The 25579-nt window shown below is 40.7% G+C and overlaps 2 protein-coding genes across 6 annotated transcripts; one reads left to right on the top strand and one right to left on the bottom strand.

Moving 5' to 3' along the window:
• Positions 1-327: 327 nt before the first annotated feature.
• On the bottom strand, positions 328-10973 carry ap1m1 (adaptor related protein complex 1 subunit mu 1). 2 transcript variants are annotated; one of them, XM_020112923.2, is made up of 12 exons: positions 10778-10973; positions 9684-9840; positions 9499-9566; positions 9254-9384; positions 8521-8668; positions 8000-8126; positions 7627-7769; positions 6534-6605; positions 6147-6305; positions 5782-5907; positions 1534-1609; positions 328-1141 (listed from the first exon to the last, which is right to left on the bottom strand). In XM_020112923.2, exons 1-12 carry the CDS (start codon positions 10817-10819, stop codon positions 1119-1121), a joined length of 1272 nt encoding a protein of 423 aa, XP_019968482.1. In that variant the 5' UTR covers positions 10820-10973; the 3' UTR covers positions 328-1118. The 2 variants fall into 2 exon arrangements, with proteins under 2 accessions (XP_019968482.1, XP_019968489.1); XM_020112930.2 differs by lacking the exon at positions 10778-10973 and having other exon boundaries at positions 9254-9383; positions 9497-9566; positions 9684-9747.
• Positions 10974-15500: 4527 nt separating this feature from the next.
• LOC109645665 (tropomyosin alpha-1 chain-like) lies at positions 15501-25269 on the top strand. Of its 4 annotated transcripts, none has more exons than XM_020111293.2 (9): positions 15501-15824; positions 18554-18679; positions 22185-22318; positions 23244-23361; positions 23461-23531; positions 23647-23722; positions 24093-24155; positions 24236-24305; positions 24947-25269. In XM_020111293.2, the coding sequence occupies exons 1-9, from the start codon at positions 15711-15713 to the stop codon at positions 25027-25029; spliced, it is 855 nt and encodes a 284-aa protein (XP_019966852.1). In that variant the 5' UTR covers positions 15501-15710; the 3' UTR covers positions 25030-25269. The 4 variants fall into 4 exon arrangements, with proteins under 4 accessions (XP_019966852.1, XP_019966869.1, XP_019966861.1 ...); XM_020111310.2 differs by lacking the exon at positions 24947-25269 and adding an exon at positions 24499-24733 and having other exon boundaries at positions 15507-15824; XM_020111302.2 differs by lacking the exons at positions 15501-15824; positions 18554-18679 and adding an exon at positions 20812-21252.
• Positions 25270-25579: the final 310 nt, after the last annotated feature.

The raw sequence follows: 25579 nt of genomic DNA, 5'->3' as shown, positions 1-25579 counted from the left end.
CCCAGCTCTCCTGCATATTTACAGAGTGCTGGCTTTCAGTTGCCGATGATATCACGGGCTCCGGGTATTAAGAGTTGCACTGTTTGAGAATACCTCCAGGATGGGATGGAAAGAAACGTCCAGGGTTAGCTACAACCATGAGGCTGATACAGGAAACCAGCCCCCTCCTCCTCCTCCTCTGTGTGTCTCTGCAGAACTTTCCACTCCATTCAGCATCCCCCCCCCCACCCCGGTCTGTCAGACGGGAACCTGCCGATGACACTACAACAGCTCACCTTGATGGCTGCAGTGACATCATATTAGAAATGACGCAGGGAGACCACGGAACAGTTTTCTCTAAATAGACATTTAATGATTTAAAATAGTGTGGTTGCAGACGGGGGAAAGGGAAACAGGTGCTGGGCTGGAAAAGAGCGTATGTTTGTTTTTTTTTTACTGGTTTTCTTTACCGTGTAATTTTAACTCACAGCATCTCATGTTTTGTTTTGTTTTTGCAAAGCTGAATGTAAAGGGAGTCAAACTGATGATGAATAAAAAGCACAACAGCCGAGCAGGAAGGCATTGCTCTGACGTGTTTCAATGATAATACAAAATGAAGGAATTTTACTCTTTAAATTTACAGTTATCAAACTAATAACACTGAATTCAACTTCATTCATATGTAACAAATATATACAGATAATCAACAAAGAGGAAATGTGGCAGAACGAAGAGGCTTCACGTAAAAAATATCAGACTGACTGATGAGTGTTATTGACCTGTGAGGAGGTGATACTGTAACTTTAAACCACAAATCGTAACATCTGCTTTCAAGCCGTTTGACCCACTGTGATAGATCGTGTACAACTCTGCACCGAATCAGTTGGATGTAAACATTACTCCTGCTCTCCTTGGCCTCGCTCACATTAGGAGCCACACAGTAGTAAAATATAATTACTTTTTTTTTTTTTTAACCTACTCAAAGGCTCCATCTAATATTTGCATTGATCAGAAATGAATATAACTTGAACAAATAATAAAAACGAAACAAAAGCAGACACTGACAGTCCTGCCGTTGAGCGCACATTAGCGGCTCGACTCCACCCCTCTTGATTTCCACCTGCCGGCTGCAGCGCTGCCTACTGGGTCCGGAGCTGGTAATCTGAGGAGGAAATAGAGAGACTTAATCAAATGGACAAAGAAAAGATGGGAATCAGAGAGAAATCGAGTGGAGGCGGCTGATGCCTTCCACCCAGAATGAATGGAACACAAAGGAAATGAGATGAGGGTGTGTGGCAATTAGTGGCAACATTAGAAAAAAGACCAACATGTGCAACCTTGGTAATATCTGGGTGAAGATCGACAAAAAACAAAAAGTTCACTTTCTCACATTCTGCAAGACATTGCCACATTGCTTCGTGTTCTATAGTGTATCCTCTTTTCCTAGAACTGCATCAGTACAAAGTTAGTTCCCACCACATTGCACTGCATTGCCCAACTGTTGCCTAATACGTGCACATATGGGCACTCAGTATCAGTGAACTCTTATCCTACCTCCATTTTGGGTGATGTAGCGCACCCAGGGCAAGGCCTGATATCCACTCTTCTCAATGATCTTCAGGTAACGCACCTGAAAAACAAAAATGGTTTGAAGATGACTGATAGAACGAGAGTAGTTTGATGGAATGAATTAAAAATATAACATCTAACACCGGACTCTCCAAGGCAGGCAATGACGTAAACGTTTATTTCTAATGCAAAAAGCAACTTGTCACAAGTCACTGGTTGATATTTTGTCACATCTTCATCCTCATTTTAAATGATTTATTCTGTGCAGGGCTGCAGGGGACTCATCACTGAGGAGACTGAGACTGAAATAGTTTCTGGTAACAGCTAAATTAGTCATTTATTGATGTGATTGGTGGTTCAATACTGTTTTTGCTTTGACTCTAGGTCTTTGATTTATTTATTTTTTTATAGCGTACCAAGCTACTAACTTCAAATCCACAGGTGTCAAGCACTTCAGTTTTCAAAGGCTGATTTTTTTCATGCTGAATTCCCCTTTAAACCTGTGGCAAGCTGATAGTAAGAGTGGTGGTGTTTATGAGGAAGCAGTAGTATGAGTAACAGTGTGAAGAAGGAAGCAGCTACAGAACAGCTTTCAAGGTACACACAGAGTTTAGTTATCACTGTTCTGTTCATGGCTTGGAGGAAAAAGAATGCACATCAGCAGAATCAAGACACAACTTTCACAAGCCATTAACTGACATTTCAGCAGAGCTGTTACCACAGAGCTGAATTTCGAGAAGAGATGCTAAAAATACCCTGGCCTCCTGAACATCACTCTACATGATTGCACCCTGTTTTCCCCACTCAGGTGCACAAAAAACTATCAGATGGAACTTTAACAAAATGTCCATGTTGGTTTTATATTCATAGTATTTATAAATGATGAACTATAACCTCATTTTTATAATTTCTATTACAATTCCACCACAACAACATTGAGAAATCCTCCTCACCAACATGTTGTCTTGTCATTTCATCTTGTGGTGGTAATAATTATACATCACATATAACCGCATAAACATTCATGTTTGCAGAACTAACTTTCGCACGATCATTTACGTTTCTTAGAAAACAGAAAAAGTGACGAGCTCTCACTATTTGGAGGAACGAGAATGTGGCCAACATTGATGCTGACAGATACGACCCCTCTCTGGGAGATGTCGCCTGTGTGATGTTGCCATCACGACTGTTCCCAGCTCAGAGCAGGACAGACAGGGCAGGAATTTGTGGGCAAGGCCTTTGGTAAGGCCTCGGTACTGGCCGCCTTGTTATTACCTTCCACTACACAGTGAGGTCAGAGAGAGACAGCGGCGTGGCCGCCAGACGCATGACGACAAACACATAGACGCGGGATCACCGAGTCTGCAGGCGCAGCACTTCTCGCTGAACCCAGGAGCCAAACATGCAGTCGGCCTGACCGTCGGTACATAGTCAGCAGAATGGCATCAAAAGCCATCCTCCGCAAAATATCATTATGGCTTGTAAGATGAGAAGAGGAAAGGAGACTGTTTGTTGTATCTCGTTTGGTAAGTACAGACTACATGTGTGGTCTGGACTTATCAGGATTTTGGTCGAAGCTACGTCCCCGGAAAGCATCTGCCAACATGTTTGGCTTCTCTCGACATCACCTAAAGACAGGAGGTTTGAAAATGTAACTACAGCTCTGCTCTCACTGCCACTCGGCCAAAGTGGCGGGTTACTCCATTTCTAGTAAAATTTACAAGGTGCAGTTACGTGCATCATACACACTTCACATGTGTGCAGCCCTGCACTTAGTGGTGAAGTTAAGAGGAACTTTCTCATGCTTTGATATTTACATGCATCTAATTAAACTTGGTGGCCTCTTCTCACACGTACAGAGTGGTGTTATTGACTGCATTAAGAGTCTGAAACCGGGCCTGTACTTACTCTGTAATAAGGCTTGACACAAGAGTTCGGTGGGAATATGGGTCTTAATAGGCTGTGTTTGTGATGCAGCAACGTGTGACTGCTGAGAAGTCTTTTTTTGAAAGCCTGAAAAAAGAATCATGGTCTCTTCAAACGTTTGAGACAAATTGTAAGAGGTCATATCTTAAAAATCTGAAAAATGACCCTGACTGAGTCTCTAACACTCAGGTGATGTGGTTTCTCTGTCACAATCAGACCTTTTCAGGTAAGTTAACAAAAGAAAATTTGTTCTTGACAGGTGATTTATTATTATATTGATATAGTTTGACTTTAGATGGGTCACAAAACAATTTGATGCCAATGAAGAACAACATAGGGCTCATGACTTACTTTATAATGTGTATCTTCAACATTCTATCCATCCATTTCTCCTTTATATTTATGGACATCATTAGTTTTTTCCTCAGTGCCCTTAGTGAGAAATGTGACATCTGACACCTCATGGACTTAAGATGTCAAAAGACATTTTTTTGCAAGTTCAATTGCTTTGTTGTCCAAATGGAGAAGCATGAGATGAACCGAGCAGATGTTAACAGCAGGTCGGAACAGGGCCTACGACTTCCTACGATTTCCCAGGAAAGAACAAAATCGTGTTTATTTCTTTCAGCTGTCAAATTACCTAAAAAAAAAAGACATTTATTATCGAGTCATACTTAATTACAAGTACGTTACATTTCAATTAAACTGGGCTTGAGCCCCTTGTATCCGAGTGGGCTGCATAATGGCCACGCAACTTAATAATGTTTTTTATTGACTGTCACAGGAAATGTAGACAAGCTGGAAAATATGACCTCTTGGTTCTTTTAATTTGATTAACGCAGAAAACAGCTTCAAAGTAAATACGTAAATTAGAGTTTGTTAGTAAAAGATTCAGGCCTCTATCAGAACTTTTATGAAAAATACAGTGTTGGATGTCAAAGAGAGTTTTGATATACATATACTAGTTGAAAGAATTGATTAGTGCTCAGTAACCAAGGCTGTTCGACAGATTTATACCCACACTTCCTTTACATGGCTTTAACGAGCAGTTTTGCCAACAGGACTTTGAACCAGTACTTGAATAATATTTTTAATTACCCATCTTTGGATTCAGAAAGTAAGTTTTATTGTAAAAGGTCTTAAACAATACTACTCGTTTAGCATGTTTTCTTGCCTGTGTGCTTAGTTCACCACATAATAGGAACTGACTATTTGCAATAACAATTTTGAAACTCTTGAGGGAATAGCTGGTGAAGAGGTTAACCATAAACAGATGTGAAAGCTGACATGAAAAAAGATGTGTAAAATGGGTGAAGTTAGTTACGAAGTATATAAAATAGTTTTCTGTCAATTCTTGCTTTGATTTGAATTCTATGTATTTATAGAAATGTGTTCTTACTTGTTTAGGGCAGTGTCAGTTACATTTGGTGCCATGTTGCTGGAAAAACTGTTTTGAATGAATGTCCTGGTATTTTACAAGTTCTAGTTCAAACTTCACTTGAAAATATGTCACTTAAAAAGTCTTGTTTTAGAGGCAAAGTGTCAGATGAGTCAAGCTAGAAAGTATTGTGTAATTATATAAAAACTGAGGAAAACACTCTTTTAGGGAAAGCATATGATATATTCAAATAGGAGTTTGTAAAGTTGGCATTGTGTGCTCACATCGAGGCATGGGAAAACTTAATTTTGAGTTACTGTAGTGCTACACATATAATCACAGGACATCTGTGATTATACTGTATGTGCTGCACATGTTTGCAAGTCTGTGGTCAGCAAGAGTTTTCATTCAAACACCAAGGAAAAACATTATCTTCTCCCTCAGATTCATGGGAATCACAATCAAAACCCAATGAATCTAATTATCTGTAACTTAGAATGACATATTCTATCACTGTCATTAACACAGAGGCAAAAGTCTAAGTTCGAGTTGAAGAGCAGCAAAAAAAACCGAGTTTCAGTCTAAGAGCGCTGCCTTACTGCCCCCTCTGGCCAACACAGAGACAAAAATGAATTGTTTGAATTCCTTCTGTGAGAGAGAGGACATACGTGAGACACAGTGGCGTGCCATAAATTCTAAATCTGCAGTGACAAGGAAACTTTGAGAGATATAGAGTATGTGTGTTTGTGCACTGGATGATAAGCAAATAGCAGGTGAAAATAAACAGTAGCCTTTGTTTTTAATCTTCTCTCTGGTGTTTTACCGTACAGGAACGATAAACAGTTTGACCGACTGTTAAAACATTCAGGAGTTTCATCGAATAACATAACTCTAATACTGTTTAGTGAGTGCATGTGTGCAGGACTCACCTGGATGCCTGAGGTGGTGAAGTATGGAATCTCAAACTTGACACTGATGGGTGGCTTCCCCTCCTTGTCTTCAGCCTCTACACTCGGCAGACCAAAGTGGGCGCGCATCAAATACTCTTTTCCACCCTGTGACAAGTAACAACACAAACTCTTTAACACTGGAGGGTTCCACGTCGATATACTTGGTTTCAGAGAGGGGCAGTAACAACAACATCAAGTTTCTATCATCACTACGTAAAGAACAACTGTTGAATTTCTGGTTCAAGTGAAGAAAGTTAAATGCTTCATCACAGAAACCAAACAAAAGATTACATAATCATTTGTAACCAAGTGCAAGGTATTGAGGAGTCATGCTCTCTGCTCACAGGGAAGGACTTGATCGACCAGACGATCTCACTGTTCTCCGGGACCCACTTCACGCTGCCCACTGTGGTCTTGAATTTGGGAGAGTCAGCGTCCGTTGGCACAGGAATGTGGATTTCCACGTTGTTGGCTGTGGAACGCCTTTTGAACTGACTCTTCGCCTGAGAGAAGAAACAAGCAGGTCAAGTTTAACACCACGTTCCACCTCGACAGGGTATCACACCAGTGCATGATGATTGCTTTCAATAAGTGTGATTCAATCAGGGTTAGTCAGGCGTGACAACAAGGTACTCACACCATAACTGTAGAAGAATGTGAACATACCAGAAGTCTGAACTTTATCACAATCCAGTCATTTGTCACAAGACTTTCGAAAGAAAGTAACAAACCTTGATCATGTACTCGATCCGACTGTGGGAGTGTTTCTCAATAACTGATTCAATCCATATCAATGGCTTCACCTATGACACAATAACATGCAAATATTATTTACATATTCACTTTAAACAGGTTCTCACAGGTTTGACAAACATGGCAGCTACAAAGGCACATGACACAGTCACCACCTAGTGGATTGACGGTATTACTACAACTAGAACCAATGATAAAAGTAGAAGAATAAGAGACAAGTTTGCTTTGTTTCCACAACCATCAACAAAAACAACAAATAGTCCTATCATGGTGGTTGATATGAGGAACCAGTGTTTTGTTGTGGTCAGTGTTGGAGAGGAAATGTAGGGAAAAGCACACATTGCGCCATTTGACACATTGTGTAATTAAGCAACATGTTTCTTGGGGTATCGCCCAAAATATATATTTACAGCATATGAGAAGTCCAACCCTGACATTAGAAGGTTTAATCATTAATGAAGCACTGACTATTTTATTAAATGAAAACGATTTCATCTCTCACATGAATTCTGCTCCACTGTTCTACTTCCTGTCCCACAGGCTAACCAGGAGACTATTGTGAAACATTCATTGAGAATTCCATCTTATTTTAAGACTTCATAACACAATGTACTTGATTATAGTCATATAACTCATGATATGATTGTAATTTCTAATCATGACGATGCTTTTGGTAATTGAATTACGTGTCGACTGGTTGATGATGAATCTAGGTCTCGTTATGTTTCATTCTTTCCTGGCAATATTACTACTGTGTTGACTGACTATGCCTTATGTATAGTTGTAAATATTGCTGTTCAATTGAACAGGTGCACTGTATCTCCAGAGGAGTAGATATGGCAACAATGATAGATTAAGTGATTTTGAATATTCAAATTATTCCCACTAAACTACCACTTCTTTAAAATACGACTTTATGATTTTCTGGTTAGAATGGCCTGTGCCAGCAATGTCTGAGGACAAAGACAAAAATGCTTTAATGACTTATCTACAAGTCTCTCTAACTATCTTACTATGTATTTTGCTGCCGTCCATTAGGGGAGTGAGCTGGTTTTAATCCACAGTACTCACATGAGTGTTGAGGCGATAGGACATGAGCTCAAACTCTCCGTCCGGAGGGATGAAGGAGATTGTGCGGTCGTTCTCAAAGCGAGACAGACGCACACACTGGTGGAACTTGACATCTTCCAGCTCTACTGATTTACTCTTCCCTCCTACATGAACGAAATAAAGTTCATTTCAGAAGGATAAAAATACCAGAAGAATGTACCAGCTTCACATGAAATGGAATATTCAGCTCCAAGTAAGGAAGATCGATCTCACTGTCACTCTTGCAAACTTTGAAAGAATTATTTATTATCATCAAAACTCATTTATTCCATCATGCAGCTCAAATCATCTTTTAACAAAATCAGACCATAGTACGTGATGAGAGGGAACTCACGTCCAGTGTTTTCAAACAGAACCTTGTCGTTGAGGCCGAGCCGCAACTCAGGCATCCCGGACAGGAACACACGCATCTTAATGGAACCAACAATCTCACTGCGAAGAACATTACCATTGGCACTGACCTGAAAATTTGAAATCGTCAGCTGGTGTTAGAGGACCTGTTCATAACTGCACGCATCTTAAGTGATCTGATCACAATGGTCACAAATAAATTGATGTATTGGAAACACTGAGAAGTTTAATTGTCATACTTGTCCATTGGTTCATTCACACCAGTACCTAAGAGCAGTCCACTTGTGATCAGATCACCAGAAACTGATTTTAATGCCAGGATAAACAGGGCTGGAGGAACTTATCAAAGAAATGCTTTAGCTACTTAAAGAAATGGCAGCACAGAACACAGGATCAGATTATTAAACACTCTTGAGTATATTGTGACACACACAGTGAGGAAGTATATCAACACTGTGACTGGCATTCCTTAAGCAACACAGTGCTAAAACAAGCAGTTCCTACCAGGAGGTTGACTGACTCAATGACGTCCAGGAAAACCTCATTCTTCCTGTACTTGATGCCCTCTGACCTCCAGGAGACAGCGTTGGTGACTGTGGCGGGGGGTCGAGGGGCGCCAGTGTCTAGCTTGTGTCCCTCCTGGGTAATGTATCTGAGAGACGAAAACATAAACACTGAAGCAAAACTGAGAAAAATAGGAAATCAACTGTCTGCGGTGAGGAGTTCCCAGAAAGCATCAAAGAAGAACAAAGACTGTCATGACTATCGTATATATTGTAGTCAAAGAACACTGGGGGGAAATCCAGAGTTTGGTTGCTGCATCACAGGGCTGAAAGTTTAAATGGTTATTTGTGGTTCTTTTGGAGGACAATAGAATCCTTGACTTTTAGATAGATATGGGAAAATAACAGCAGTATCACAAAGTAACCTATAAACACAGTTTAACTGCTACTCAACAATCATCTGAAATTCAAATCCAAAAATTACTTTTATAACTCCCTGAATTCATTATTTGGAAAAAAGAATTAAAGCTACTCAGCTGAAACTATTTTCTTTACCTTTTATTTTCAAAAGAATAAGGTTTAATTTTGTTTTGTAATGTTTGTTGGGCATTTTATAGACTAACAATCAAAATATAATCTAAAGGTTAATAATGGACAGTATTAATTGGTCGCATCTCTAATGACTGTACTTTTAGTTTCTGGCAGTGAGACTGTGACTCACAGGGGATACTTACTCTTGCAGAATCTTGCTGTCAGTGGTCTGAGGATAGCCAAAGTCCATCAGCTCATCCATCAGCTCATAAATGATGACAAAGTTATCTCTAATGCTCTCCTCCTCCAATTCTTTGAAATACTCTGAAAAAACCTGAGGGACACAAATGTTGATTCATAAACCTGTTTTTCCAAAACTGTCCATAGAATACACATGTCTTTGTTTGAGGTGTGTATTAACCGAAGCAGGTGAAGAGTTCAATCCTACCTGAACAATTTTGTACAAGAAGGAGAACACCAGCGAAACACTAGCATTTTTCTTGGATGTTGCAACCACTGATGTGTTGTGTGTTAAGAAAAAGAGTTTAAAGTCAAAACAGTCACAAAAAGCAAATAATCAGGTTTCGAGAAGTTACCTGGCTACAAATACCATGCAGTTAAGAGGAAGGATACAGTAGAGGTTATTGTGTTTGATCCACATGAAACGGACTCCCCCGTGGGCCAGGATTGGAGACAGCGTCCCCTCCTCCTCTTTGTCCATCAGAAGGGTCATAAAGTGCTCGATCTCTGACATGTCCACATCTCCCCTGTAATTTCGGCACACCAGGACCTGAGAGGAACAAACAGTACTGTTGAAGCTTGGAAGGGCTGAAAACCAGGGGCCTGTTCCAGAAAGCACGTTTAACCAAACCCTGAACTCTTGAGTTAAGTAAATAAAGAGCAGAGCCTCCATTTTACAACTTTGCAGCCAGAAATATTTCAGGAAGATGAGAGCGTGTGAAAAAATCATTATCACTCCTGTAACATGCCCCTGATAATTATTGTCATTGATAAATTAGCAGATTGAACAGTAAGGAGTGAAGTTAATCAAATAATCTACTGCATTTTTATATGTGCACGCATTCATAAATCTATTCTTTAATCTTTAACCACACTTAATGAGAATAGTTTCACCCTGATATAAACTGGAAATGGAAAAAGTCGGGTATTAAATCCCACTAAATCCAAGAGGTGAATCCATCTGCAGATTTGCTTGAAATATTTAATAAAATTAATTTAGGTGCACTATTTAATCAAACATATGTGCACTATACCATAAATGGTAAACTGGATGCTTCAATCTGCCATTCAACCTTGATGAGTAACTTTAAAGCCGAATGGACCAGAGGACGATCAGAGCTGAAAATGCATTCCGTGTATTTAGTAAAATGTAGGTCAAGTGTTGCACAGAAGCAAAAAACGCGTAAAATGGACGAATTTGAAAGGGAGTTTTGCTGCTAGCTAACAGCTGACACCACCTGCCTGTTAGCCAGCGGCCTGGTGTCTTCTCCAGCTTTGACATCTTATGTCACGAGGCTCCTTCCTCTAGGTCACATTTATTACGTTAAGACAGAAGCTTAAAACCTTGACACTTGGCAAATCCACCCGTGCTAACGCGTTAGCTGCTCTGCTGCGGAATCAGCCACATCATAATCTGTCACTGAGGAATGTGTTCGCTAGGCTAACAGCTAGCATTAGCATCGCAGCAGCCGGTCCCGTTATCTTACCTTTCCTTTTAAATCCAAGACGTACACGGCGCTCGCAGACATCTTGGACTAATTCACACGCGTTTAAAGACGAAATTCCTCCGGGATGAATTCAAACAAACAGATTTTAATTCATAATACTGGAGGATGGAGGAAAGAGAGACTTCCTCGTTTTTTGTCACAGCGACCCAGCCTCTCTCTAAAGAGCGCCCCCTAGGAGAAGGAGGACTCAGCGCAGGAGCAGAGGAAAAAAAAGTATGGACAGTTTATTCTTTGATTTTAATTATGACATGTCTTATTAAGAATAATAATGATAATAACAATACTTATTATTATTATTATTATTATTTTTCACACAGCACATTTTAAAACACAATTATAACGTGCTTTGCAAGTAAAGAATAATAAATGAAAGCAAACAAGAGGAAGTAATTAAAACCTATTTTAAGGTCACACAACATTACAGCACCAATGCAAGTAATGATAAATGGTTGATATTTTCACATTATTATCAGAAATGTCTTGATGGAGGTGGAAAACATCTGATGAAAATGTTCAGGCAAGAGGAATCATTTCCAGAAAATTTGAAATGATCTCATGGTTTCTGAGTTGCCTTTTGTTCCTGTAGCCTCCTCTACTGGAGAAGTGAATGATCTGCATATGATCTGCTCCTGCAACTTGATGATCACCACAAGATAGCACCATACTGCCACGGTGAGAGAGAGGGCGGCTCAGAATTAAATATGACAATATGTGATGAACAAGCATTTACTGATTAATACAACAAACAACAGTGAATTATCAAGTTAAAACTCTTAAGTAAGTTAAAATCATTGCAATTCATTTATTTTATCTAAATCATATTTTCTTCCTGTGACTTTTTGGTGTTGTGATGCGTGTCATACCAACCCTCACATCTTTCACCAGATCACATGTCTCAAACAGCCTGGGAGTAAAGCTCAACTGAACTCACACCCATATTTACTTCTTATTCCAAACCTATTGACTATGGTGATGCAGCCTGGTTTGCGGTCTGTGTTCCAGTTCATCCCAGCAGCGTTTTTTTTTTTTTTAAATGTTCTGTGCACGCCGGCCAAATTCTGCCACGGGAAACTGGTTCTGTGCACACATGTGTTATCATGTTAAATTCCATCCAGCATCAATGCCACTTACACTTCAAGGGGGAAGTTGGAGCCAATCCCAGCTGACATTGGGTTGAGAGGCTGGGTACTCCCGGGACAGGTTGCCAGTGAATCGCAGAGCCAATGTACAAAGATAAACAACCATTCACTCACATTTACACAGTCAATTTAGAGTCTACAATTAACATAACAGGATTCTGCAGGAAGCTTGAGTACCTGGTGAAAACACACACAAATACAGGGAGAACATGCAGGAAAACCCCAGAACAGTGCTAATCACCACATTTTGCTACCCACTGTTCCACCCTATACTTGTATTATAGCCATAAAACAACTAACTATACCTAAGTGATGACCTTTACTCAAAACATTAAAAATAGCCCCATAGATAAAAACCACATAACAATGTTACAGTATGTGGATGTGGTGTCAGCATACATTTAGCCACGGTGTCCACTAGCAACAGGCCTTCACATCCTCCTTCAATCAGCCACTCGTTCTGAATCTCTCTTATTATTGTTCAACAGTGAAAATAAGTGTGTCAGTCTCTATTTAAGTTGAGATTTCACCGTCATAAATGCTCTAAACTCTATTCACCCAAACAGAAGGCAGCTGATCATCTCACTAACTATAAATGCTGATGTGCGAAAACCTAAATGGCAGCCAAGCAACAAATAATGACCTCATCAGAGGCAACAAGACCCCTGTAACTTAAGAAGAAGAATTGCTGCTGCTCGAGTCTAAAAATATACTACTTATTAATGTGTCAGTGTATTATGCTACACAAAGCTCCCAGAGTAATTATTGAATTGGTACAGACTTAGCATTAAGCCTGTAAGTATTAGCATGCTCATGTACCGCAACACAAACAGGTGAGTATTGTGACACAGTGATGAGGATGTGAAGCAGAAGGATGATTGAATGTTAACATGGCTGAATCAGGAATAGTGCATGGATGTTGGAACATAAGATTTGCTCCTTTATGGCGAGAGAAATCTTAGATCTGCCGACGACCGTCCCTGTGCTCCTCTTCAGGAACGCCACCCTTCTCTCGGCGTGAAAAGCCTTTCAGCGCCGGGCTTGTGTGAGACAACTGTGCCTCGTCAAAGTGACAGATCTCTGATCCCTTGGCTGGTAAGATGGAGCGTAGACATTGTCAGGAGTCTGAGATACAACTGGACTGAGTTACACAGCCAAATATAACAGGTTGCCCCTTCCATAGTCAGCATTTGTGTTCGGGATTCATTGGATGTAGTTGTGTAGTTGATGGACGTGTTTGTACAGAAGGCGGACGTGTTTGCATTGATGACTGGGCCTGTCTCACAACACTGACTCACCATGAACACACAGGTGTTGGTGCGTACACTGCCAGAGTAAACTCTTGCAATCATACATGTTCATATAAATATTTCCTTTGGTTGATCACTGCACTAAATGCAACGTTTTCAGTTTGTAAATTGACTTGTACAGCCTTTACTGTAATATCTGTGTTTACATATCCCTCGCATGACATCAAGTGCTGCTAAAAGTGTCCCAGTTTGTGTTCTTCATTCATATACACTCTAATCCATTACACTATTCCCATTGCTGTGTGATTTATACTTAGCAGGACTTTGACTGTACTCCCAAGGCGATCCTGTGGCTTTTCGGGGAGTTTTTACCATACAAGGAGAAGAAGAGTTTAGCTCGGTTTCCTGTGGGAGGGTTCTGATTTCTCTCCCTCACCTCCTCTCTCTTACGCTCCTCGTTCTTCTCTCCTGGCTCTGCTCCAAACCATCCTCTCTGCTCACTGCACAACCCACTCTGACTTACTGCACAACACAGTGTTAGGACATCAATTAAGACATTTTTATGAGACGCATCCAAAATCAATATTTGTTACATTGTTTTATCGCAATAATATCGAGGTAATATCATGTGCAGCGAGCAGCCTGACAGACCAAATAAGGCCCACAGTGAGTGCTCTAATCATTGGAGATCATGATGTAGAAGCGTTTGTTAACCCCTGAGTGTTTACAGCGATTAAACTGCCAACACTTTCATACAGTTTGAAAAAAGACTCCAGTGTCAATGAGTCATTTAAGACAAGACTTGCAGTCGAATAATAGTGGACTGAAAAGCATTTTTAGGGATGTGACTGTACATTTTTCACATAATCCAATGATTTTTCTGCTTTGAAATATTATTATCTTACAAAGGAGGTCTTGGTCCTTCTGATAACCTGAAAAAAATAACAACCTTAAAATTTGAAGAATTTGTGGTTTTTCATGGAAACAGCAGCATCAAGTTTCTCAAAGACGAATCTCCTGCAGCAACAGATTCAGTTTCAGGTTTGGTTTAAATTCACACATTCTGAATCATTCTCTGTGCCACACAAGACACCAACCAGCCAGGATAATGTCTGCAAAAGAAATAACAACGACCAAGTCGTCATGCAACATGAAAAATCGGAGATGCATCTGTCGGAGTTTATCTTCAGATGTCACTTGAATGGCCGCTGGACGCCTCACCGTTCTTTGACTTTCCTTGTAATCTTTATTTTTAGCCAGGGCAGCTGGCAGAGTGGAGCTAAATGAAAGCACACAGGTCCATCAGTGTTGATGTCATTATGGTACACGCATGCACAGACAAACACACACACACATTCACACAATCCCATTCTATTTCAATTCTAACACTTTTCACCAGTATTAATTGTAAATTACAGATTTAGACTTCCTTTTCTTTCTCATTTGTTTTCTTTTGCCATTTGGTTTCTGATTCAAACTTTCACGTGCAAACATGATAAACTTGAAAGAGACTAAATATCAAAGGTAAATATGAGAGTCAGTACCATAAATTACCTACTTTACAACTATCTTATATACATAAAATATATTCCTGGAATCCCTCAGAGTCTAAATTTTTTTTATAAAACTCTTGTTGTAAATGTTTTTCATATTGTGTGACTAACAAATTACAGAACAGATCTAAATACAGGTCTGTCAAACCAATAGTAATTAAGAGGATCTTAATTGCAGCAGACCTGTAGTTTACGTCTGTGTAGCTCGACTGAAACGCTCCGGCTGCCTGGTGTAGATCACATGCAGACAGCTCTTTCCTCCAAATTTTCTTTGGCTGGATAATTTTCCATACAGCCCTTTTTCATTCCGTGGTAGAATGAAAACTATGTCCTTTCTAACCAACTCTGGTATTAACATCAATTTGGACATTCCTGAGTAAGAACACAGGCATATAGATATGCAGCCCAGAGGAAGAAAAAATAATAATCTAGAGTAACTCATGTTACTAATGTGAACAATGTCCTTTTGATGTCTGAGTTCTGGATCATTCTCCTGCTTCTTATCTGCTTTTCCTCTCCGGTTCTGTCCAAAACAAAAAGGCCATGAGCCAAATAAGGAGACAGGCTGCACATTGCCAAAACAAAAACATCACACTGAGCTTCTGAGAGGTGAACTTTAGGGAGGGGGGGCACAAATAGATGTCGAGTAACCATGGCGGGGAGTGGCAGAAGGGGTAAAGGGTGGGAGAAGGCTGTCACCGGGGACCTGGGCCGTCTCCAAATCTCCAGTCAAGTTTAAATCACATAGAGCTCAATAGCCACTCTCACTTTGCATCCTCCTCTCCTCTCCTGTGCTCCCTCGCTCTGAGCTCCCCTCTCTGCGTCCCTCCTCTCTTCATCTGCCACTCGCTCTCCCCGTTAACTTTGTGAGGGCTCCAGTGAGGGCTTTTCCTCTCAGCATCTGCAACGGCTTCTCACCCAAAGAAATAAAAGTTTTTTTCTACAAGACACCGGAGACCCAACCGTCGCCATGGAGGCCATCAAGAAGAAGATGCAGATGCTGAAGTTGGACAAGGAGAACGCCATCGACAGGGCGGAACAGGCCGAGTCCGACAAAAAGGCAGCAGACGATAAATGCAAGCAGGTGAGATGTGAATGATGGGATTCATAGGATATAAGTAAGAAGGGAAGTTATTAACACTATTTTGACTTTCATACAAAAGTTAATATGATTATATTGATACCATACATGGACATTTGAGTATCAAAGCAGAAAGAACAAGAACAGATGTGTATAGTACAGCATATGAGTACACTTGAAAAGCACTTGATACATTATGCACCTACACAATGTACTAAATTTATCAATGTAATATAAAGTCTACTAATATATTTATATCTGGAAAAGCTATAGGCGCAATATACAGTATATTCTGTTGTCAATTGATTGATTAATTGATCCAAGCAAATTATAAATTAAACTTAACAAAAGTAGTTATTGAAGTTTGTGTGTGGCATACAATAAAATAGCGTTTATATGTTAATATCCAAGTTTATATGTTTATATATTCTTTAATCTAAATGGTATCTTTTTCTTAATACTGTGATAATTAGTCAAATTGACATCTGTGATTCCATGTTGCTCCAAATTTAATGTAGGTAGATTATTTAGAGAAAACAGCCCAATGTTGCAATTAATATATAATAATAACAAATAGGTGATATTTGAATTTCAACAATAACCTGGTCTAAAATGAAAAGTCGCCTAACCCTTGAGCAGACTGTAGAGGGGCTCAGAAAGAAAATGTCAAGTATTTCCTACAGCACCAAATGCTGAATATCAGAGAGCAGCTGATACTGAGCCCAGGGGCCTTGTCTCTAAGTGGGCAGGAGAACGTGGAGGATGTCCACAGGGGAAAGCAAACAAAATAGCAAAGTGACTTCTGGGCACATCAGAGAAGCAGAGGGATGGTGCTGCATAAGTTAGAATGCACCATCTACAGCAGCTGTTGTTCTGACTGGAGTAGACTGAGTTTCCCAGTATCGTTATCTGAATCGACGTCTGTAAAATCTCAGGAAAAACCTCATGCATTCCAAATGTCTGCACACCCGTATTTGGCACTGCGTTGCTAGAGCCTCAGGCAGCTTCATATTTTGAGGGTTAACTTAATGAAAACATACGTGCACCACTTGATACAAGCAAAGTCGAAGCTAGAGACGCAAGAGGATATTTGAGGTTTCCAAGTAGAGGCAGTTATTGGACAGTGGGTGGTGGTGTCGTCATCATGGCACTGCGAGAGGAATGCTGGGGAGCAGGGAGCTGATGAGGCTTGGACAAAGCCAGGATCTACATTAAAGCAAGTGGAAAGAATCCTCTCTGTGGAGGCTAATGCCCTAATCATACCCTTAGAGAGCGCATGAAGTGACAGTTGTCACTGGCACCGCACATATGGGCCCTCAGCATGTCTTCTATATCAAGGAGCAGACAGCATGAAATCCTAAAAGCTTATGTAGAGCTCTTTAGTTTGTTTGGATGGCAGGAACACACGCACTGCTAAGAGAAGCCTTTCTATGCTATTCTTGGTGCGACATCGGAGTAAAGTTAGGCTGACGGAAGGAAGTGAAAATACACCAAACTACATTACATGGAACAGACTAGGGATTGCGTCAATTACAAGGAAATCAGCAGCAATGTGTCTTTTTTTTAACTTATTCTCAAAAACCCCTGGAAACTCACGATGAACAGTTTACTTTAGAACTTCTTTCAAATGCTGTTATGAACACTGTTGGAGACATAGATTATGTATTATTAAAGATATTAGCAACGTTTAGCCACACTAGCTACACTAAAGGTGGCAGTTTTGGTTGGTCCACCTTTTCAAGTTGTCCAATTTCTGGGTTTTGACCAAACTAACAATATAATAAGATGGAGACCATGGTAAATGCTATACCTGCTAACACAGAACATGTTGGCATTGGCATTGTGAGCATATTAGCATGCTGACGCTAGCATTTGGCTCAAAGTACCACTTTGGCTCAAAATACCGTGGTGTCAAAAATCCTCAAGCATGGCTGTAAACTCTTGCTTAAAGGTTCAGTGTGTAGAATTTAGTGGCATCAAGCGGTGAAGTTGTATGTTGCATGTAACTTCTAACAGCGCCCTCTGCGTCCACACATGGCGATTCATTCTTTTGGGCTCTGTGCCCGAGCAATGAAGTGGTTAAACGTAATCTAGAGGTGGATATTACTCATGATCTCCAGCTTCCTGAACTAGAGAGCTGTAACAAATCCACCAAACTCTCTTCAGAATTCTTTATATTTTAAACGTTTCTTTGCTGAATATTGTAGATTAGTCTTTTTGCTTCATCTACAGTTCAGCTTTACTTTTGAACTTGTTAAAGCCTTATAAGTCAGTTACACACACTCTCACAGGAGATCGTACCACCACAGTGAGTGTGGGTGAGTAGGAATGAAAGTGGCCCCATTCTCTCTATTCCAGGTCAGTGAACCATCAAACAAACTGTGAAGCTGCTATTCTGGGGTGAAAAATTGCGTAAGATTGCTTTACATTAATTATTTACTGCTGCAACACCACTGACCAAATTCCATCCACCTCAGTTGTTGACCATGTGTGTATGGCCATATAAGGGTAAAAATAAGTCAGAAAACTCTGATTGGAGCCTAAGTGATTCTGGGTTTTTTACCAAATCCCCTTCACTTGTTATGAACTAATCCAAAACTATTAGCAGGGGAGCATTCCTAACTATTTGGTATCCATCAAGAATGCTTTCATTCATATTTAATTTTACGTTGCCAAAACTTGATTTGTTTTGCCATATCCTTTCTAACTCTGTCATTATAACTGTCTCTCAGTTGGAGGATGAGCTGCTGGCTATGCAGAAGAAGCTGAAGGGAACAGAGGACGAGCTGGACAAGTACTCGGAGGCCCTGAAGGATGCTCAGGAGAATCTGGAAATGTCGGAGAAGAAGGCCGGAGACGTGAGTTTAACCACGAAAGATGCCATCTGAAACACATTACCCACATCGCAGTGGAACACCACAACTTCTAAGTTTCAGTCTCATGAAGAATTAATATCTACTCGTTCAGATAGGCGGAACGAAACATCGCTCCATGACTGAAGATCGGTGAGAGCGGAACATTCAGGATTCAGTACTTTCCCAACAAAATTAGTTACGAGAATCATTGAATTTAGCTCCAAACACATTGGGTGTTTCTCGTACTGGGGGGATGAAACAATATGGAGCAAAGTGATTAAAACACTGACATTAAGTTTGAAATAAAAGTTTAAAAAGGTTTAAAATGAGATTGACTTAAAAAAAACACTTTTGTGTTTCATACACATTCAGGTACGACATTGTGTTTATGCTAGAAACATTTGACACCAATCTCCGACTTTCACACTGCAACACAGCGGTGTCCACAACGTAGAATTTCCTGCTGAAGGCAACTAACAACCCAGAAATGAATCATGAAATGACTTGTTTATATCCTCTAACCCAGATAGTGTTGAGAAACACTGGTGGCTCACTCAGGTCTGTAACTGAACTATTTCTCAAGCACAGACAAAACTTGGCCGGCCTGTAGCCGACCAGGAATCCTAGGAATGCAGCTTAAGCAAACAGAGAACCTCATACTGCAGTGTCTAATGAAATCAATGCTCTGGCCTTTTTTGGGGAGGAGACATTTCACCCTACTCTGTCTGGACTTAAAGCACATATACCTCAGAACAATGGTCAAGAACCGTTCACCTTTAGACAGCGTCCTCTTCATTTATCATGTTCAATTTGCAGGAACATCCATTTACCTAAATAACATTAATTCTTATCTTTTGTGTGATGGAAACAATTCATCAAAAAAAGGAGACAGACAGACAACTAGTCAGAAACTGTATTACAAGAATACAGTATGCAAGGACCATTATTCTCAGCAGAATTAGTTGAAATAACTATATAATAAATCTTTTTTTCAGAACAAATTTCCAAAATGTACACAATATGTGATTCCACATCATATTAGACAGAAAGTTATAATTATTAACTTCCTATCTAATTCCTTCCTACATTATCAAAAAGATCAGTTGAAGAAAGTTGGTTAGTCACAGCTTATTTTTCTAATATTCGATTAATCAGTTGTGATGGTTACGCTAAAGTCAGATAGCATCAAATGAGCGCACCCCACAGTTTATCTCTGGAATTACCAGTGATAAGGTGAAATAAAAGTTTAAAGGTCAGATGACAAATTATTTCAGCCTCAGGCTACATCCGCTCATTTACGGCTGACGTCCACACTACCTGGAGTTTTCCAGCCCCTGAAACAGATGACATCACAGATCTGTTTTTCAGAAGTCGTTCTATCACTTTTTCTGAAGTGGGATGCTGGTACATGGCCTGTACATGTTAAACAAGGACAGACAGAGAAAATGCACCCAGGCTTTGTTCTGAAAGGTGAGGAGGAGGAGGAGGTGGAGGCAGACGGGGGCGCTGAAGAAATGTGTCTCCACCCAAAGGCTTCGGGCCTTTTCTGCAAACAAATCAATTTACATTCCAGGCCATTGCAGGTCAACTGCCCGTGATGAGGAGGATTGTAGGCGGCCCACCACCCCAACCTACCCTCAACCCCCCCAATCCTCCACCTTGGAAGAAAACCATTGAAACCTTTTAATTTCAAACACTTTTACTTTTCTTCTCTTATGCACACATCCACATGAAGGGGACATTATTTCATGATTGGCATCTGAATCAGACCAATGATTCAGGCCTCACTCCCTCGGATCTCTAATCAGAGCACAAAAATGTGGCATGAGCAACACCTTGAATTTGCCTTATAAGTCCACACTAGAAAAGGCCAAACGCACCCAAACACACACACACACACTCTCTCTCTCTCTCTCCCTCTCACACACACACCCACAGACAGACACACACACCCTTTATCTCTCTCTCTCTCTCTCACACACACACACACACACTCTTTCTCTCTCTCTCTCTCTCTCTCTCTCACACACACACACACCCACAGACAGAGACACACACACACACCCTTTATCTCTCTCTCCCTCACACACACACACACACACTTCTTTTGTGGATGAACAGTCCCTTCCCCTCCTGAATCCTGTGATGTCATCTGAAGACAGGACTCCTCATGATTGGAGGATCTCGCCATAAATTTCCTGAAAACTCCCTCTCTCTCTCTCTCCTTCCCTCCCTCCTCCCTCCATCCTAACCCTGTACGTCACTGATTTCCTGCCTGAGAGGGAAGAGAAGCAGGAAAAAGCGTTTTCCAGTCGGATCTTGTAACTTTTCTCTCAACTTCGAAAGCAAATCTCGAACTTTTCCCAAAGTCCCACGTGTCGGGCCGCTTCATCACTTCATCAGTTTGCTCCTGGAAGTCTCTCTCGAGGGAAAAAAAAAAAAAAAAACCTGATCTCGGGACCATGTTGACCGTGAAGAAGAAAATCCAGACGCTGCAGCAGCAGATCGATGAAGCGGATGATCGGACCAATGATGTGCAGAGGGAGCTGGACTCTGAGCGGAAAGAGCGTGAAAAAGTGAGATTAATCCACCCTTCACCCGAACTGGGCCTCATTCATTTAGTTCAGCTTAATTGCCACGTCCTCCAGATGTGGCTTGAAAAGAATGTGCAAGAAAATAACAGTCACACAAAGGGTTTCGAACTTCCAAAACGAATCCCCATTATGAAAGTATCGTTTTTTATGTTTAATTGTTTTAAATGAGGTCGTTCCAAAGGCTCATGGGAAATTGAGGCATCAATGTAGACACATTCCTTTCCATACTTTTGTTCGGCTGTGTTATCTAACCTCAACACGCCCCATTTCGAGCGAAACACCGAGAAAAACTGCGAGCGCCTCACTATCACTTCACAGTGAATAAGGGATAGTTGGCTGGTAAAGTTTTACAAGTTTTTCCTCTGTAGGAAATAGCTTGTTCCTGTTTGTCTCTGCTCCTCTCGCCCTTTGAGCTATTTTGACACACAACTGGGAGGTGAAGTCCTTCCTCCTGCTCTGCACAGGAAGAAGAGAGCAGCCATCTGTGAGATACTGGTGCCACAGGAAACAGGAAGCAGAAGAAGCGATCTGTTAAACATAGCTGGGTTTACGTTTTTAAAAAGTCCAGCTACTCGATTTAAAGGTTCAGTGTGTAGAATTTAGTGACATCTAGTGGTGAAGTTTCATGTTGCAGCTAAATACTTTTTTTGCATTAAGATCAATGCATTATTCCCTGGAAAACTGGTACAATCTTGCAATGTTATGGAAAATAAAAAGGTTCCTGATCTGCCCCAAAATGTAATCATATCACGTCTTCCACCAAGTTCCGAGGTAATCTCTCCAGTAGTTTTTACATAAAGGTAACGATTTGGTATTATATAGCCAGTTTTGAGCGAGCCGTTCCAAACACCCTTGACACCACTTTTTTCTCCTGAGCATGTTTCCAGGCTAACCTTTCACCTGTGTTGCTGTAGGCCGAGGGCGATGTGGCGTCTCTGAACCGCAGGATCCAGCTGGTGGAGGAGGAGTTGGACCGTGCTCAGGAGAGACTGGCCACAGCCCTGCAGAAGCTGGAGGAGGCAGAGAAGGCTGCAGATGAGAGCGAAAGGTGACGTCAGGAGCGGGCTTCACACAGGGGGGGGGGGGGGGGGGGGTTCACCACGACTGTATGCAGCTGCAGCAGAAGAGCAAGCTCAAAGCAACAAAGAAAAATAATTCACCATGATGAAAACTGTTATAGCCAATAGAAAATGATGGTTTTATGGCTGTGGAAGCTATGAATCATATTTGAGATTTTTTAAAATGTTAATTTAGTCTTTGTCAAAGTGCGTGCACTGCATGAACATCATGTTTACAAACTGCAGCATCCATTTAAATTTCAGAGGTTGTGCACTGAAAAATTATTTTAAAAATACTTCAATGGGTAACACACAATTTAATATGCTCAACTTAAAGTTACCACGATTGCTAACTTTAATTTGAAAACACTTAATTTACTTGTGTTTTACCAATTAAAGTAATTTTCTTTTTTAGGTGTGTGTCAAAAAAACTACTGCATTCTCATTGGACACATAGTCCACTATGTGTTAAAAGACATTTACACTTTTCTCTTCCTGTTACGTTTCCTTCCTGTACTTAGAGGCTTTAATGAAACGCTATAGACCTAGAGGGAAATGTCTTTTCCCACCCTGACCTCAGATAAAGTGGCCCAACCTTTTTCTCACACAGAGCGGAGACGTTCACAGAGCTATTAGTTCTGAAAATATTTATTTTCCCTTGAGAAGTCAATAATTCAAAGCTCATGTTGAACAGCGACCTCAGACAACACAGAACCACATGGACAGTTAAATGGAAAAATATCACATAAATACCAACAAGCTGTTTGGGCAGCTTCAAACCATCTTCACAACATTTCGGCTGAAACAAGGCGGAGTGGGATTTTTTAAGAGTCTGAGATTCCATATTGCTTCAGTAATGTCGAGAACCTTGTGGTCCAGTGGAAGTTAAAGGCTGTGTGTCTCTCTCGTCTTCAGAGGCATGAAGGTGATTGAAAACAGAGCCATGAAGGACGAGGAGAAGATGGAGATCCAGGAGATGCAACTCAAAGAAGCCAAACACATTGCTGAGGAGGCCGACCGCAAATATGAGGAAGTAAGAAAACAGATCACATGTTCGGCGACATTCATTTTCCAGTTGAGTGATGAATCGGATGTAATCTTGTGTTTGATTTTGTGTCTTTGTTAATGTCAGGTTGCTCGTAAACTGGTCATCCTGGAGGGTGAGCTGGAGAGAGCCGAGGAGAGGGCAGAAATCTCCGAACTGTAAGCACAAACACACCGATGAGGTTATATGCAGGCTTGCAGGCATCATTCGGTTATTACCAAGATTACAGGGACAGAAATCGTTGCTAAAAAGAAAGTGTTTCTGTCCGTACAGGAAATGTGGTGACCTGGAAGAGGAGCTCAAGAACGTCACCAACAACCTCAAATCACTAGAGGCTCAGTCTGACAAGGTAAGTGCTCTGTTGAAGGTTCACTTTGTTTTCTATCAGCTGCTTGACCGTCACACATGAACACTCAGCAGCTGTGGCTCAACTTTACAGCTCGGCTTTGGAAGACGATGAGTTTCCATAGCTTTAGAGTATAAGAATTGACGCTGGTGTCGATGTATTCTAAACAAAAACAGTAAACTCCAGAGATCTAATTGTCCCAACCTTTTCCGCAGTCTGCAAACTGCTTAAAACTTACTAAACTATCCTGAAAATACACAAATATTATATTACGTGCAAAGTAATTTATAACCTAAATGCGGAGCCTGAAAAGGTGGAATGTATTGTTTGGGCAATTAAAGGACATTCCTCACGTGTTTCTCTGTCTCTGTAGTACTCTGAGAAAGAAGACAAATATGAGGAGGAGATAAAAGTCCTCAGCGACAGACTCAAGGAGGTAGGTTCATGTCTGCTCAGACTCTGTTCTCAGAAAGAAGCTTATCTGGATGATTAATAAGGTGTTTGTTTCTCTTTAAGGCGGAAACCCGTGCAGAGTTTGCAGAAAGGACAGCGGCTAAACTGGAAAAGACCATAGATGACTTAGAAGGTACACTTCACTTTAATGCTTCCTTTCAATCCTGCAATGATCTGCCGTGTCTCTTCACTCGACCTTTGTTCATATCTTTAATGTTCTTAATTTTCCTCATCTTTTTCTCTCTTTTTCCTCCTGTCGTCTGCACAACTGTGCATTTTCCTCTGACCCTCCTCCACCTGCTTTCTGTCTGCCCCTCGGCCTGCAGACGAGCTGTACACTCAGAAGCTGAAATACAAGGCTATCAGTGAGGAGCTGGATCATGCTCTCAATGATATGAACACCTTGTAAATTTTGGCATTTGCATCGCCCACAATGTTTGCACTTTTCCTTTGTATCTCTTGGCCTGATTGGAAACACCTCATCTATTCTCTCCCTCTGTTCTCACTGCTCCTTCCTGCTTTTCCATTCATGTAAAGCTCAATAAAGATGTTTCTATTTTATCCTGTCGTCTGCCTTTTCAATTAATCTGTGCAACTGTCATTTTCCTCATTTAATACTTAAGGTTGTATTACACCTTGTACCTCAGCTATACAGTCAGTTATATGGTTTTTCAATGTATAGTAAATATTTGAGGCTAAGTTTGCATGTTTATCAACTAACCTGTCCACTAACAGCCGTTATATTTCATATCTGCTGCTAACTTTGTATTGCAGAGAAACTATCATCCGCAAAAGAGGAAAACCTAGGAATGCACCAAGTCCTGGACCAAACACTGCAGGAACTGAACAGCTTGTAAAAAGCCATCAAGGACGTCAAGCAATAAAAATAAAAAAAAGCCTGTTTTCTACATGCCATCCATTCCCTCTCATTTCCCTCTTATTTCTGATTGTTAAAACACATGTACCCCTTTTATATATTTATGTTTCTTTTCTCTTTTTTTTAAATGGTTTTGGGTCCATCTGATTTGAGTCTTGGTGCTGGAAAATTGTGTTTGACCAAACTCTGAGCACAAATAAAGCTGATGACGATGAAATTAGTTTAACATGTTTTCTTTCTTTCTTGTGGTTGTGCACAGTTCCACGTATGTCTTTGTGTGTGTGTGTGTGTTTGACCCTCAGGCAGTTTCAACACGCAGCCATGAACTGAAACGGGAGAGGCAACTCACTCGTCATTTTACATGTACTAACATGCACAGTGATTCTGTGAGTGCTCTGCTAAGACAGTGAGTTCCTCATATACCAAGCTACAGGGCCTTAACTTCCACACCAGTAACAGATTAGCTTATTTTCCATTTAAATATAGATAGAGTTACATTTGAAAAATTAAGCCTATAGCATATCATGAAG

The sequence above is a fragment of the Paralichthys olivaceus genome, chromosome 16, assembly GCF_024713975.1.
Source record: "Paralichthys olivaceus isolate ysfri-2021 chromosome 16, ASM2471397v2, whole genome shotgun sequence".
In the NCBI taxonomy this organism is placed as follows: domain Eukaryota; kingdom Metazoa; phylum Chordata; class Actinopteri; order Pleuronectiformes; family Paralichthyidae; genus Paralichthys; species Paralichthys olivaceus.
Note: the sequence above shows the minus strand (reverse complement) of the source record. Positions and strands in the feature narration are given on the sequence as shown.